This window comes from Danio rerio, chromosome 13 (assembly GCF_049306965.1).
Source record: "Danio rerio strain Tuebingen ecotype United States chromosome 13, GRCz12tu, whole genome shotgun sequence".
Lineage (NCBI taxonomy): Eukaryota > Metazoa > Chordata > Actinopteri > Cypriniformes > Danionidae > Danio > Danio rerio.
Genome location: NC_133188.1, coordinates 39,299,429 through 39,315,622, shown reverse-complemented (window position 1 = coordinate 39,315,622; position 16,194 = coordinate 39,299,429). Strand labels below are relative to the sequence as shown.

The 16,194-nt window shown below is 35.5% G+C and overlaps 1 protein-coding gene across 15 annotated transcripts in view; it reads left to right on the top strand.

Moving 5' to 3' along the window:
- Positions 1-8,666: 8,666 nt before the first annotated feature.
- The window catches only part of map3k4 (mitogen-activated protein kinase kinase kinase 4), a 57,161-nt gene continuing 49,633 nt past the window's right edge, over positions 8,667-16,194 (top strand). For 6 of the 15 annotated variants that reach the window (XR_012388830.1, XR_012388829.1, XM_073920168.1 and 3 more), the window contains exon 1: positions 11,047-11,221. Coding sequence is in view for 4 of the 15 variants with exons in the window: in XM_021480882.2 (XP_021336557.1) it covers positions 8,874-8,896 (23 nt within the window). In the remaining 11 variants the exon portion in view is untranslated. Of the gene's footprint in view, positions 8,897-11,046; positions 12,155-16,194 lie in introns of those variants that run through there. The other 9 variants (XM_021480882.2, XM_009307495.4, XM_009307496.4 and 6 more) reach the window with 3 other exon arrangements.

The window sequence follows — 16,194 nt, the reverse complement described above, 5'->3', positions numbered from 1 at the left end:
GCCCGTATGCTGAGCAGATGCTGGGGCCTCATGGAGCAGTGGAGTGCATGAGACTGATTCCTGAAATACCATAGTGATAGACGAGTCTCTGCATTGATCCCGTGGGACAGACTGAGCACCTGCCAGTGACCTACTCACACCTGCATCTTCTCCACAATGGATGTCCGTTCTCAAGCCTTCGGCGCCTAGACTGCTGCTCTGCACAAGAAGTTTGGCCAAAGGAGAAATGGTCGTGCCTAACTGAGGCTGGTTTCTCTCAAGGTTTTTTCTTTCACCTTCGTCAATTGGCGAAGTTTGTTCCTCACCACTGACGTCATTGGCTTGCATGATTTGGGATTTGTGGAGCTGCACATCAATGGATTTGCTCTTCAGTGTTTGGACTTTCAGCAGTGAAATTTAAAAGACACTAAACTGAACTTCAATTCTGAAAACTGGACTGACACAGTTTCAACTTACTAAAACTTCAATTTTAAGCTGCTTTAACACAATCTACATTGTAAAAGCGCTATAGAAATAAAGACGAATTGAATTGAATCATTTATTCATCCTCCACATTTTTTTTTCTTTTGTTGAACACAAAGGAAGATAAACTAGAATGTGATAAAACAGCTATTGACTGCATAGTAGTTTTTGTCATTAATATTAATTGTTATTAACATTCTTTAAAATATCTTGTTTTATGTTCAACAGGAAAAGAAATTCCCTAGTTTTGAGCCAATTGAGCATGAGAAAATAGTGAGGAATTGTGAGAGGCGACTTCATGAAAGAGGGTAGGACAAAACATTTTTTACAGAAAATAACATGATGAAAAATACTAAACACTAAGTGAAAAAAAAACCCTGAACAATGGAAAAATTATTTGATGTCTTTAGTAAATGTAAAAGTTTTTTTTTTTTTTTTGCTATACCACATGTTCATATGAATTATTTTGATTATTATAATAATAAACTGCTTCTGTTCAGTGCAAATAATATATACATAAGGCAAGGAACAAACTTCACCAATTAACGAAAGTGAAGAAAAAAAAAACCAGGCTCAGTTGGCCATGACAATTTCTCCTCTGGCCAAACTTCTTGTGCAGAGCTGCAGTCTACGCGCCGGAGGCTGGAGAACCCTGGACACCCATGTTGGAGAAGCTGCAGGTGGGAGAGGTCACTGGCTGGTGTACTGGTTGGCCCTTCAGTATCAATGCGAAGACTCGTCTATCACTGGGGTCCTACAGGAATCAGTCTCATGCTTTCAACTCCTCCATGACCACCACAGCAGCTCCTCAGGATACGGCCTGGTCCAGGATTATGGAAACCTCCTGAATTATAAAAACAGACTTACAAAAGCGCAGATGCCATTTAAATTATAATGTCTTTTGGGAAGTGTTACTGGCTCTGAACAATGCAGACTAACAATCCTTTTAGAGGATTAGGATTTTAACAGCATTTGTGTTTTATGTGTATGCTAATGCAAAGAGATGTGTCTTTAATAAAACTAATTCAATAAAATTATTAATAAAATGTATACATTATTAGTGTTTTGAGGGATATTTAGTAACTAGTCTAGAGGTTATTGTAGGTCAAACTATACAATTTATGTGTCTAACTTTTTTTTTAGGCTACATGCAGATATAAACAAGTATTTTACAAGAAACGTGTTTTGTGAATACCTGTTGTTTCAGACTGTTGAGTGATATTTTTCTAAACATTATTAAAAAACGTTATTTAAATCGTTATTTTGCATTCACAATGGTATAAATCATTAGAGAGTGGGTCAAATGTTTATTTATATAATACATTTTTAACTATTCCTATTTGACAGATCACAGAAAGCTATTTCTTGCTATTAAAGGGCTGACCACCCTTACATCTTGTTTTGATGTCCTTCAGGGGGGATCAACCGTTAATAAGGTGGGTAAATCCCCCTCAACCCCCCCTGTAATTCGCATACTGCTACAAAAAATTCTGAACAGATTCATTTTGCAAAATGCTGTTTGACTGAAATCTGCCCTTCCATGTCATCTATAGACTGGTCTAAAGGGCAGTTTAAAGGTTGCTATATCATTTATTTATATCAAAACTTAAAAATCCACAACAACATCAAACAGGCCATCTATGACTTTAATCTGACTTTTTCATCCTCTCCTTTGCCAGGCTGTGCAGATGCTAAAAATAGAGGCTGTTCTGCGATTGTGTGTTATTTCTGGGATTCTGTTTTGGGAATTGCAAGCTCTGAGCAGTAAGATGTTAGGCTTAAGGTGAATTGCAAAATGTCTGTTTACTGCTGGACTGAATTGGTACAGTCTGCACATCATCAGTTTGCGTAAAGCAGAGAAATTGGATCTTTGAGTTAAGGGATTGGATTGTAACTACTATACAGAGGCTTTAAAGGGAACACATCTCTCTAGGGGTCAGATTAGTGGGTTTTGTGATGAAATTACATTTCTAGCCTGGAACAGAGGTACGTGTCAGTAAAAGCAGCTATCGTGTGAATTGCAACGTTTAGTGGCACTGTAAAAATACTTGCAAAATGACGCCGCCTAGTGGAAAACTCAATAAAGCATCCCACACAAGGCTGTTTTTCTCGTTTTGTATTTGAATTATTGAAGAGTGGGTAACCGTGATACTTCACTTCTCAAATGTTCTGTTAGCATGTTAGTTTACTTAGGGGACGTTTTTCTGGAAAGAAAAAAAAAACTGTAAATTGTTTTACTATCCTAGCTTTATTCTTTATTCAGTGGGTCAGTTGGCATATCTGTGTGGAGGTTACATGTTTCCCCTGTGTCCGCGTGGTCCTCCGGAAGCTCCGGTTTCCCCCACAGTCCAAAGATAAGTGGTAATAGTGGTACAAGTGAATTGGGTAAGCTAAATTGTCTGTATAGTGTATGTGTTTGAATGAGTGTGTATGGATGTTTCCCTGTGATGGGTTGCAGCTGGAAGGGCATCCGCTGCAAAACATATGCTGGATAAATTGGCGGTTAATTCCGCTGTGGCGAGTCCGGATTAATAAAGGGAGTAAGCCGAAAAGAAAATGAATGAATAATATAAAAATAATTTTTTAATCATTCAGTTAGATCAATATCAATTAAAGTGTCATTGATTCATCCCTCAATTATCAACTGGTAAATATAAGTCAGAATAATAAGCCCCTTGATATTTTTTTCCTTTTTTTAAATATTTCCCAAATTATGTTTAACAGAGCAAAGACATTTTCATAGTATGTCTGATAATAATCTTATTTGATTTATTTTGGCTAGAATAAAAGCAGTTTTAAATTTTTAAAAACCCTTTTTAAGGTCAAAATTATTGGCCCCTTTAAGTTATATTTTTTCGATATTCTACAGAACAAACCATCATTATACAATAACTTGCCTAATTACCCTAACCTGCCTAACATAATTAACCTAGTTAAGCCTTTAAATGTTACTTTAAGCTGTATAGAAGTGTCTTGAAAAATATTTAGTAAAATATTATTTACTGTCATCGTGGCAAAGATAAAATAAATCAGAAATTAGACATGAGGTAAAAAAAAAAATTATGTTTAGAAATGTGTTGAAAAAAAATCTTCTTTCCGTTAAACAGAAATAGAGGAAAAAATAAACAGGGGGGCTAATAATTCTGACTTCAATTGTATATTCATTTAGCAGAGGATTTTCATTCATTTTATTTTTCGGCTTAAAGCCTAGTTCACACTACAGGATTTTAAACAGCAGATCGCTGTGCCGTTCACACTACATGACTTGACTTTGTGTCTTTTAATCTCTGTGGTGTTCACACTACGCAACAGCAATAGTCCTTTTATTAATCTGGGGTCACCACAGCGTAATGAACTGCCAACCTTCCAGCTGCAACCCATCTCTGGGAAACTTCCATACACACTCATTCACACACATACACTACGGACAATTTAGCCTATACCTAATTCACCTGTACCGCATGTCTTTGGACTGTGGGGGAAACCGGAGGACCCAGAAACCCACGCGAACGCAGGGAGATAATGCAAACTCCACACAGAAATGCCAACTGACCCAGCCAAGACTCAAACCAGAGACCTTCTTGCGGTGAGGCGACAGCATTACCTACCTAGCAGAGGATTTTATCCAAAGCAACTTACAAGTGAGGATAAAAACATTATAAATAATTTGAGATTTGCATCATATAAACGCCACAAGTCTAAGTTAGTAAACCTAAAAGTCTACTGAGAAATTCCAGCGTTGTGGATTTGACATAACAGTAAAATCTCAAAACATAAATTCACACAGAAAGTAGATGTTGACTTTATATTGAAAGATTATATTTCCCAAAATAACTAACCACTGAGTTACAGGATCAGAAAAATATCAATCTGTAAACATGTTTTATATTTTAAATGAGGAAAATAAACATGCGTTATTGATGTGACCATAAAAGTCTGCAAGTTTACAGTAGGCATGGGGACGATAACCATTTTTAAGGTAGGCCTATACTGTGGTTTGGAAAAGTCAAGGTTTTGAAAGCGCCAAAATTTTCTGTAATACCGTTCCTGTCATGTTCACCAGCGAACAACCACCAGATGTCGCTGGTAAACATTCACACACAAACATTCACACTCATTGAACTACATATCTGCCTTGTTATGGACTACAACACCCAGTCATGCCACACACAAACAACCGGTTCCAGATCCACACTGATTGCACTCTCACAGCTGAAGCCACTCACACAATGATTATTTGGACTATTTAAACCCCTCTTTTCCACACATATGTTGCAGAGTCTTGTTTATCTCTAAAGTGATATTACAACGTGTTATCCTGGTCTTGGGTTCCCGTGTTTTGATCTTAGCCTTGTTTATCTAGTTCTCCTGTTTATCCGCCTGCCTTCTGACCTCTCGCCTGTGTTTGACTACGATTCTGGACTGCCTGTATAGATCTGTTTGCACCTGTGTTGACCATCGCTTGCCTGACTTTATATAAATCGGCATGTGTTACCTTCTGTTCTTGGTGCTACTCCCTGTCGTTACAGTTCCTAATGTATGTGTAGGATTTTTTTTTTTACTTTTATTTTATAGATTTTTTTTGTTTTTAGGACAGCAGTATCTCCAGCCGTAAATATCTCCAGGGAATTACTGCTCCAAATAATTATAAATGTTTCTCAAAATAAGATATTGTGTCCAAAGGGAGGAAAAAGTTTAAGTTTTTTTACCCAGACATTTAAAAAAAAAGATGTTTTAGTGCAGTAATCACAGTATCGTTAACCCGTGATATGTTTATCCAAGGTTATCATACCATTAGAATCTTATATCGGCCCATGCCTAGTTGACAGTAACATACTTTGTAGAAATTCTGTGAATTAATCTGCACAACCCCAAAAAAAACAATTCTAATCAACAGGATAGGAGTTGGCTCACTATATTTTAGTATTTATGAGGAAAAAGCTTCCTTTTGGATGTGGCATCTCAGTGACCTCACTGTTACAAATGTAACAGATGAGAAATTGCCACTCGTGTGACTTTGGGAAATGAAATTTTATTCTTTGAAAACATAAACCTATACATTTTGAGTATTTTTACACACAAAAAAAAACTTAGTAAGGGTGCAATTCCTGTAATATTTTATTTTTTCCTACCAAATATGGAGAGTAGAGAGCGTGTCATACAGGTGGTTTGTCGAGCCCACTCACCTGCGGAACACACCAAGAATTGCAAGATGTTTTCAAAAAAATGAAGTGGTAATAAGAATGTGTCTGGTGCATACGAAAATGAGAGATTGTGTCTAATAGATGGTCTGTCAAGCCTCACCTGCAGAGCACAGAATGATACAGTTGAAGTCAACATTAATAGCCCCCCTGTTTATTTTTTCCCCAGTTTCTGTTTAACGGATAACTAGGTAGGTTTAGGTATTTAGGCAAGTCATTGTTTACCGATGGTTTGTTCAGCAGACTATCAAAAATAGAGGCTAATAATATTGACCTTAAAATGGTTTTTAAAAAAATAAACAGTTTTTATTCTAGCCGAAATAAAACAAATAAGGCTTTCTCCAGAAGAGAAAATATTATCAGACATACTGTGAAAATGTCATTGTTCTGTTAAACATGATTTAAAAAAAGTTCATGAAAAAATGTCAAAGGGGGGCGAATAATTCTGACTTCATCTATATTGGGTTAAATCAGAACACAATATCTGGAACAGTTTCAAACTCCAGAAAATGACTGCAATTATCTTTGATGAGCTGCAATAACTAAGCGGGAGTTCCTGCTCGACTGGAAGCAACCTCTTTGAAGCAAGCATATTTTCAGCTGGAATATATCCATTAAAAAAGTGCAACTGAGTAATAAGGTCATAATTATGAAGAGAAAACTTCTGCGTAAAGAGAAACATAATAAAGCACTGAAAAAAATAATTCATGACCTGCAAAGCAAAATATGTAATTGTTCAAAAGCTCACTTTTCTTCTTCTTTATTCTCAGAATTAAATATGAAATAAAGAATCTGCGTGGCAGGTTGTGCCTAATCAAGGTTCAGTGAGCTTCAAACACAAGCCTGTTGTTTCTTTGAGTCTGAATGAGGAGTCATGAATTGACCTCTAAAACGTGCAGTTTTCATCAGGATCAGCCTGTGCTCTCAGGCTTGCCTTCATACAATTCATATGATTAGCTGCCCCTCCTTACAGTCTGTTGAGCTGTGTATGTTGACAGTGTGTCTCTCTTTATTTCTTTATTAGCGTTTATATGCTTCTATTTTGCAAAGAATTGGGTTATACTTACCAATTTTACCATAAATTTTATTTTTGCCAATTACATTCTTTAAGAACTAAACTGGGTCTTGAACAAAAAAAAAATAGCATCTTTCAGTCATTTTTAAAAAGGTCATGCATGAACTAATGAAATTTCCTTTTTTAATTTTACACAACCGCTATAAATCTAATGAATGATTTAAAAATGTACTCATTTGGATTAGTTTTTTGAGTTACCCTAACTTTTTGGGTTTTACAGTGCAGTCTCAATGTATTTAATTTCAAAGAATGAATCATTTGATTAATTTATTTTAAAATTCACAGAAGTAGTTTAGTAAAAGGTTAGTCTAGATATTTAGTAAAGACAGTTTTTTTTTACCGTTTTTTTATATCTATTTGAAGCTAAGAAAACAGGGATTTGAATTATACACATGAAAAATATTTCCTAAAAACAGATTAGACAGCATAAGACATTTTCTGAACATTAAAACTTTACTTTTTTATACTTAAAAATGACTTTTATACTGAAGGAATGGTCATATATGGCTGATTTTTGTCTGATTGAAGGAGGGTTTATATGTAGTATGAATATCATCACTCTATAGCTCATTCTTGAATGGAGAAATAAGTCTTGTTGAAATTGCCCCATGTTGCAATTGTCACCACTAACCCCTATACTAAAATATTATATAAAGATAGCATGCCAGTAGCCGGGGGGGGGGGGGGGGGGGGGTGGTTCGGATGGTTCGAAAGAACTACCCCTCTACTGACAAAGGTCCAGAATTATTGCCACTATATTCTCATTTGACCTATTTCGACTGCTAAATGTTTGTGGAAATAACCCATTGAAGATTTTAAGAACACGTAATGACTTAAGTGAAGTCAACTTTCATTACTGACCGACTGTTGTTAAAAAAAACATTTTACAAGTAGGCTATCTTTTTAAAATCTTGAACCTTATTCTTGAGAGAAAAAAAATTGATAAATGAAAAGGTCAGAAGCACCAAAAGCAGCCTATTAAAGTTAATTTTAATACTAACTGGCTGTGTATAAAAATCCAAAATCAAACTAAAAGCTTTCAGGGGTGGCTTAAATAATGTGTCGGTGCCCTAAGGGATTCATCAGAATAATCATCAAAATCAATCCAAAGCACTCAAAAAATATGGAAAAAAATAATAAAAAGCCTTTATTGACATGTCTGTTCCTTAAAACTGGGGCTACATCAGGTTACCCTTATGAAGTCAAGTGTCATCAAAACATGTAGGCGCAGGTTTATGAAGTAGCCATGTCAGTAAAGGCTTTTCAATATTTTTTTCCTCATTTTTTAAGTGCCTTAGACTGACGTTTGCTGTTTATACTGATTCAGCTGTCGTTGATAGATGAATTTTCAAGAGAGGCTAGATGAAAATCATGAAGCTCTTTTTTTTATATTGTTTTTAAGAAATCTTTAGGAAATATTTTTAATAAATCAAAAATGGAGGATACAACAAGCTAATCCAGCTAAAATAGTGCTTAAAATGCCACATATTGGAGTATTTAAACGTCATAATTAAATAGAAAATGAGGTGAATAACTGCAAAGAAGTCCACATTTTGAGAAAAAAGAACCACCCCTTACACCAGGCTGCTACGGGCCTGAATAACTTAAAAAAAATAAAATAAAATAGTTTCCAGGTTTTGTACAGAAATAAACAAAGCTCTGAATTAGGCTATACACATGCTATATGAGCGTGCATTATATTTTAAGTGACGTGCAGAAAGCATCTGTGCGCCCCTGTGCCCTAGAAACACAGATGTCAGATGTGGCAGATGGATCTTTTGTAAGGCGGTTTTTGCCGCTTTCTCTTTGCAGTTCCTGGGCGCGTCTGATCGGGGCGGCCGTGCTCGTGCTTCGGTATCTTGCAGCGGCTCTGCTGACCTGCGCGGCTGCCGTAGAGCACAGTGTGTGTGTGTGTGTGTGTGTGTGTCACTCCCTCATCATCAGCGGCTCGCTGGAAACATGGCGTCAGTGCACACACGGGCGAGTCTCAACTCTGCAGACGGATAGAGGAAGAAAGTGTGCACAGGGACTCACACCACGCACTAGCCATTGCAAAGTCGACCTGTGTTTTCCTGGACATGTTCTGATTCATGCACGGGTGAACGGAGCGCTATTCCGTCGATTCGGCCCCGGTTATGGAGCCTCCGGATGAAATCAGGTGAGGGAAGCGCATCTGAAGCAGCAAGTGCTTGTTTGAGTGTGTGTGCGAGAGTTTGTGTGTTTGTGTCTCTTTGTATACGCAGATGTTTGTGTGATCTCGCAACTTACACAGCCGGGATTCGGGACATGCTGCTAAATAGTGCACCTATTGAGGCTGTATTGGGTGCGACTGGTGCGCATGCGCGTGACAGCTTTAGCTCTCTAGTGATGGGAAATGCGAGTCATTTCCGTGAATCATTCGAACTTATTCAGATTCAGTAGAGTTTTATCAGGGTATCCGCGGGCCCTTACATTTCAAAACCAAAATTTTAGGACTTAAAAAGTCTTACATTTACTGAAATATTGTGTTGTATGTGTTAAATAATTTTAAACAGGTCTTAATTTTCCTTTGTCCAAGTAAAGCTACTCAATCAGGCTGACATCCATTCAATCACCAACAATCCATCTTAATAAAATCAGGGAAAGCAAACTAAAAACAATTACACAGTTCCTCATGTCATGATAATAAAAGAGCGATTGATCCCTTTACGTTATCTTCCATTCATACAAAAACTATTTACAGAAGGGTGAGTAGACAATTATTAATAGAGATTAAACTTAAGGTTTTATAACAGAAATGCATTAGGTTGAATAGAAGTTATACTCAAATCAATTTGGACCAAAAGCTAACAAATATATATTTTTGATTATTTATGTATTTGCCTCCATAATAAATCCACTTTTAACAATGTTAAATTTGTCATTTAAAAAAGAGAAATAAAAATTATGTTGAAAATAGTGTATACAACTATTTTTCTTGTTTTGACACATTAAAATATGTCACTAAGGAATAATTACATTACATTTTTTTGTGGCAGGCATTAGGAATAATCATTAGTGTTTAGCTCTGTATAAGTCTAAAATTTCATTCATAATTGTCCGAAAAGGCTCTTAAAAAGTCCTAAACTTGACTTGAAACCTGCAGAAACCCTGTTTATGGCATACTATGCATATTTGATTCATTCATTTTTATTTGATCCCTGATTTTTCAGATAATTTAAAACAAAACCTAGCTAAAAATCAAATCCTCTCATTTTTAAAATAAATTAGTTTTTGTTAAAATACACTTTATTATTGTGCATTTTTAAAAGTGTTGCAGAAGGAAAATATTTTTAGTCATTCATTGGCTCACTTTGTTAAATGCATCTTGACACAAAAAGATGCTTATGAAACAGAAGGGAACTATTGTCGGTTTAGTTTTTTTTTTTAAATATTTCAGCAAAAAACTAAAAAAGAGTGGCCTAAATAAGTAAGAATCTTTCAGTCATTTTGTTTTAAAATGGTCATGCATGAACTAATGAAAGATTTACTAATAAATCTAATAAATCAATAAAAGATAAAATAAATCAGTTATTAGACATGATATATTAAAACTATTATGTTTAGAAATGTGTTGGAAAAAAATCTTCTCTCCGTTAAAAAGAAATTGGGGAAAAAATAAACATTTGGACTAATAATTCTGACTTCAACTGTATGTAGTTATCCATCTGTCAACTTTTTAAAAACTACTTAAATTATTTAAACTTTGAAACTACTTCAAACTTTCAGACTAGGCTTTCTCAAGCCACCATAAAGTTTGTCTACGAACTTTACTTTTCTAGTTATTATTACAATTTTTTTTTTTTTTTACTGAAATGTTCAAATTCTGACACTTGAATTTGTTGGCCAGTTTGTTATTTGCCTAATAGAGGAAAATCAGCTACAGTTTTTATATGTGATGTAATAATAAATATGTAATATGTGATGTAATAAATTTATATTTTAAAAATAAGTATATATTTATATTTCTTTATTCTAAATCCTTATGAAATATTTTTGGAACATCAAAAGTATGGTTAACTAATCCAAACTAATCACGCAAAAACCTCATAATTGAAAAGAAAATGAGGTGTATTACTGCAAAAAGTTCTGTATAATGTCCCGAACAATGAGCACATTAACATAAGTTTTTCACATTTGTGTGAACAAATTCTCTAATGAGTTGACTTTAGAATCACCGGAGCCGATACATTTAAGTTCATTACGTTAGCGACTCAACCAATTCACCAAAAAGATCCGACTCCCCAGAATGATTCATTCATAATCGGGCATCGCTGCGGCTCGCTTCCTGCCACAAAGTGATCTCGCTTTGCAGCGCAACACCAGGCGAAATTACACATTATAGTTGCAAACTTTTTTACGGGAATTGAAAACACCTACTTCAACTCAAGCATTTGCACGATTACATTTGCGTCTCTGAGGGGAAAACTCGCCGCTAATGGAAACAATCCGACCTGTGGGAAAGGTAAAGTGACTCGCGTCTGTGTGCAAGATCATTGTACTCTGCTAACCCGCGAGTGATATGCGGCGTCTCTCTCTCTCTTGCGTTCTCTCTTTCACTTTCTGCAAATGCAATTTAAAGTTTCAGTGCTGTGTGCTATTTCAGTGCATTGTTGCATGAGCAGATCGTCGATTAAATCCAATTGTTGTTACAAATGTTGAGATTGTCTGTTCAGTGTTTGTTTGCATCCTCCTTCGAGTGCACATAACTTAAAACAACAACAACATCCCCTACTAAAAATAAAGTTAGACGCTGATCTGATAGCAGACATGAAGCAACAACAGTCGTGATTAAATATAAAATATCCAACCAGTTCATCACGAGTCCTGTGAGTCAGATTGACACACTCCCTCAGAGACTTGGGGAAATGTTTGATTTGCTATTCCCAGAAATCGTTCATCTGCGCCAAACGGAGTAGGTTTCTTGGATTTTAAGTGGATCATTTGATTTCAGAGTGTTGTAATCGGCGAATTTAGTTGTGCGTGTTGTTTTTAAAAAGCACTGGGTCCTTTGGAGAGCAGTGTGCGCTGTACAGATTGTTCTGGCATCGTATTTCTCCCCCATATCACTTGTTGGCCTGTGTCCACATGCCTTTTTCCCAGTGCATTATTTGCTGTCATAATTGTTCACCCTCACCGTCCTTCTGTTTCAGATCAGGTTCAGAAAGTGTTGTTTGCTCTCTTGCCATGTGCACGAGGCTTTTAGCTGATAAAGCTCAGTGGAATGTTTTGCTGCGGTGTTTTCATAGTTTTGTCTCTTATGACCCCACGCGACGTCACAGAGATTGTTTGCCCTCAATGTTCGGCGACAGCTTCTCAAGAATGCAGTGTTTTGTCTCTTTTCCTGCTCTCCCCACCCTTCTTAGCAATTCTCTGTGATAAACTGCTTTCATTACTGGTAAGTGTTATGATATCTTGTTCAGAATGCTAGATGAAAGATTTGTTGTGTGCTTTTTTACTGCGTGCAGGTCCTGTGAGCTAGGTCAATGTAGAGCTAGTAGGTGATATGACAAAAACAAATCTCATATAATGCTAGCGCTATATATTACGATATAGTACAATTTCTACACTGTAAACCAAACAGTGAAAATCACTAAATGAAATGAGTTAGTTTAACTTCAAATTTATAAACAAAGTTATATTGACTTAATGAAAAGAGTTATGCCGAGTTCAGAGACTGCACAATTTTCAAAGTAGTTGTGTCCTGTTTTCACACTGCATGACTATCTGGGGTAGTGTTCTGTCGGTGATGTGTTTACACTGCGAGATCGATCAGCGACAGGGGATTTCACGCTGCATGGCTTTAAAAAAGGGGAAGAATTGCTGACAATTTTGTATCTGTCCACAAACTCTCACAACCAAACATGTGAGAAATGACATGGAAACAATGCAAGGTCACGTAGTAAATCTTTTGTTGTTAACTACATATTGAGAAAGAAGTCTTTAATGGGGTAGAAAATGTACTTATTTTGCTCACCTGACTTTGAAGGGAATTAGCAATCGACCTGGTTGGGATGTTGCTCAGATGGCATGTCAAAGACATGGGTGCTCCTGCTAAATTTACACTAGATTTTCCTCCATTTCTTGGGTCCGAATAAACAGAAAATGAACACTTTTAACTCTTCCCCCAAACTCCCGCTGGCCTGCAGATACCCACACTATTGGATGCTGCTCTCTCATTGGCTATAAGGTAATCGCTGATGTTATTTCCAATCAGAACACATTTCACACGGAGTGATTTAAATAGCTGACAGCTCCAGATATTGAGCAAAAAAAAAATCTCACTGACATAGGAGACTTATTTGCGATTTTCTCAGATCATGTCTTTGATAGTTCACATTGTGTGATTGTTACTTGGATGCACGAGCAGCACCGATTTGCCTGTGATTTTAGGCATCTGTTGGCAAATTAAAATCGGGGCTAAAATCATGCAATCTCAACTCAACAGCATGATGACGCATAAACTGATCACATTAAGTAAAACTCAAACCTAATGAGTTATTAATTAATTAATTAATTAATTATATTTTTGTGATCATTTTACTCTAATGGCAAGCCATTTGATTAGCTATATATATATATATATATATATATATATATATATATATATATATATATATTGACCACATGTAAAGGACTGTTTAATTCTTTACATTTAAAATTATATAATCAGATGTACTCATCAATGTACTCATTTTGTGATTATTTTTTGAAAATGTTTTATTTTTAAAATGTAGAAATATTAACAATTAACTGTCCAACAACAACAAAATATAGCAAAATAGACTGCAAAACATTCTACCTTTTGATTGCAGATTTCTCACAATGCTGTTAATCTTGTTTCTGCATCCCCGAAATGGCGTGTAACAATGCACTCATATAAATTATAAAAAAAAAGTATTGCCATAATATATTTTGTGACACCCCAAAATAACCAATGGAGCATATTATAAAGCGATAGACTTTATTTTCTCCATGCATTATATATTGTCATTTTGCACAGCCCTAGGTAATCAGTACGTTTATGGGTAAAATTGCTTTGTGCAAGAATGTTGTTCTCTTGTTGTGTGGTGGCTTAAGGTCAAAGTATCGTATCTGTGAGCACATTGGAATGTTTACCATGTATGTTATTCAGTAGTGGTATTGATTGTATTGCAGCTACCAAGCAAGCGGCACTTCTGCCTGTGTGTTTAACGTGCAGAATATATGTTTTGACATTTTACGTCATTGCATAGTGTGCTGTAAATCCCATCCCTGTTCATTTATGACCGCAGGCATGCCTCGGTTCCAGGATGTGGTGCTCTAAAAGAATGTTGACCTCACGTCCTGGAGGCACCCATGGCTGGAACTCATTAATTTATTTCTTTGCACAGTCCATGGTGCATTGCTTCAGATTGCTTTCAGTCCCACGTCTTATCTGACTTTGGTAGGACCATCAAACCATTATGCTTCAAGCTTGACGTAAAACACCTTGAAACACTCCCTTGAGATACTTTTTCTTTTTTCTTTTTTTGGTTTGTCCTGTTAATATAAAAGATTATTAGTTTTATCATGACAAATACTGAAGGACATTTTTTTTTATTGTCCCAGAAGACCTTTTTTGGACACATTTATCTGAAGTACAATAAAAGATATTGTTATAGATTAAATGGTTACTTTTTTCCAAGTTGATTTTGAATTTTTTATGGGATGTTTAATAATTATACACCACAAAATTTGATATAATATGGCGTTAAACATGTATATGCCAACATGAACACTGTAAAATCGAGCAATTATAAAGGCTTAATTTCCACACACACAAAATTCACTAAACATGCACACATTTTTCATGCATATCTGCCATATTTTTCACTAACATATTTGAAATGTTATATTATATGTTTCCAATATGAACAGATTGTGAATCTGTGCTTTGAAAGGATTGTAAAATAGAAAGGAGATTTATGAAATTGACGATCTGTGCTTTAAATAAGAAATTAAGCTAATTAATTAAAGTCCTTCCCACAGGTTTAAAAATTGTTTCTTGATCTAATAATTTTTAGATGTTTAGACTAGAAACGAGATAAAGCAAAGTACAAAAACATTTCTTTTGCATTTGGATTATTTAATTTCTGTACCTGAATACTGTACCAGAAAGCCGTCAAATGGCTATTAAAATTGTCTTCTGAAACTTGGTTCATATTGCAATATTTCTTGCAGAAAAGTTAAATATCGCAATATAGGGCTGCAAGACATATCATTTCAGCATCAATATCGCAGTGTAAACATTCGCAAAAATCACATCACCAGTGTACGCAATGTTGAGTCTGGATTAAGATTTAACATTGCGCAAGCTTTTTTTGAGGCCTGTGACTGTGTAAGGGTTTTAAAAAGCATTCAGGCCCAAGAAATTGTACTGTTTTTAACTATTAAATTATTAACTATAAGTTCTATTAAATAGTTTATCAAAAATGAATACTATGCAGTATTATTTTACATTTGATTATTTAATTAGAATACCAGAGTAGTTCAACTCCTCGAAAAACAATAAAACATCATTTATGTAATTTTTTATTTTTATTTTTTAAACATTTTCTATGATCATAGATTGTTTCTTGTATTGTATGCATATGTACTCTCATACAAAATCATCCAAATCAATCCAATATGATAAATTCTTTCCAAAGAGTTATTTAACACATCTAGTGAAATTGTATTCATATCGCAATGTATATCGCATAACAAAAAATATTCCAATATATAATCCCAGAATAAAATAATATCGCAATGTTAGATTTTTTCCAATTTTGTGCAGCCCTATTGCAATTTCAGATTTTTCCAATATTGTGCAGCCCTAGTTCCCATGAATATAGCCAAAGCTGCTGATATGGCATTAAAACATAAATAAAAAAAACATTTTTATTTATATTGCATTTGCAGCACAAAGTTTTGCACGAAACAGCTTCATTAGCCAGCCAAATAAAATGTTATCCAATCAAGAACATCGTTCTAAAGCATTTACTTCACTTGTCTAGCTAAACTCCCAAACCACTCTTTAGTTTGGCATGTAATACCTTCCATTATGCTTTCAATTGTCTGGAGAGGGTGTGCACCAGGGGTGGAGGTTAAAATATCGGCTTGCTTTAAGTCTTCGGTGCAGAGGTATTGGCTAGACAGGGTTGGCGGTTTTTCATTGGTCCCTCGTGCAACACTCACTCCATTCTGCACCGCATGTCTTAATGTCACCCACCCACACACACACACACACACATATAATAAGTCATTCTGCCTTGCGGCCTCAAATTGTCATTATGTGGACACAGGAAATGATATTGTACAAATCTGTGGCATAGTGATGGGAAATAGAGCAATGGAAGTGGCTTGTTTTAAAATTAGAGGAAGTCAGCTTTAGCATTCCTGGAACTCACTTTTCATAATGTGACTTTGTGCCATTAT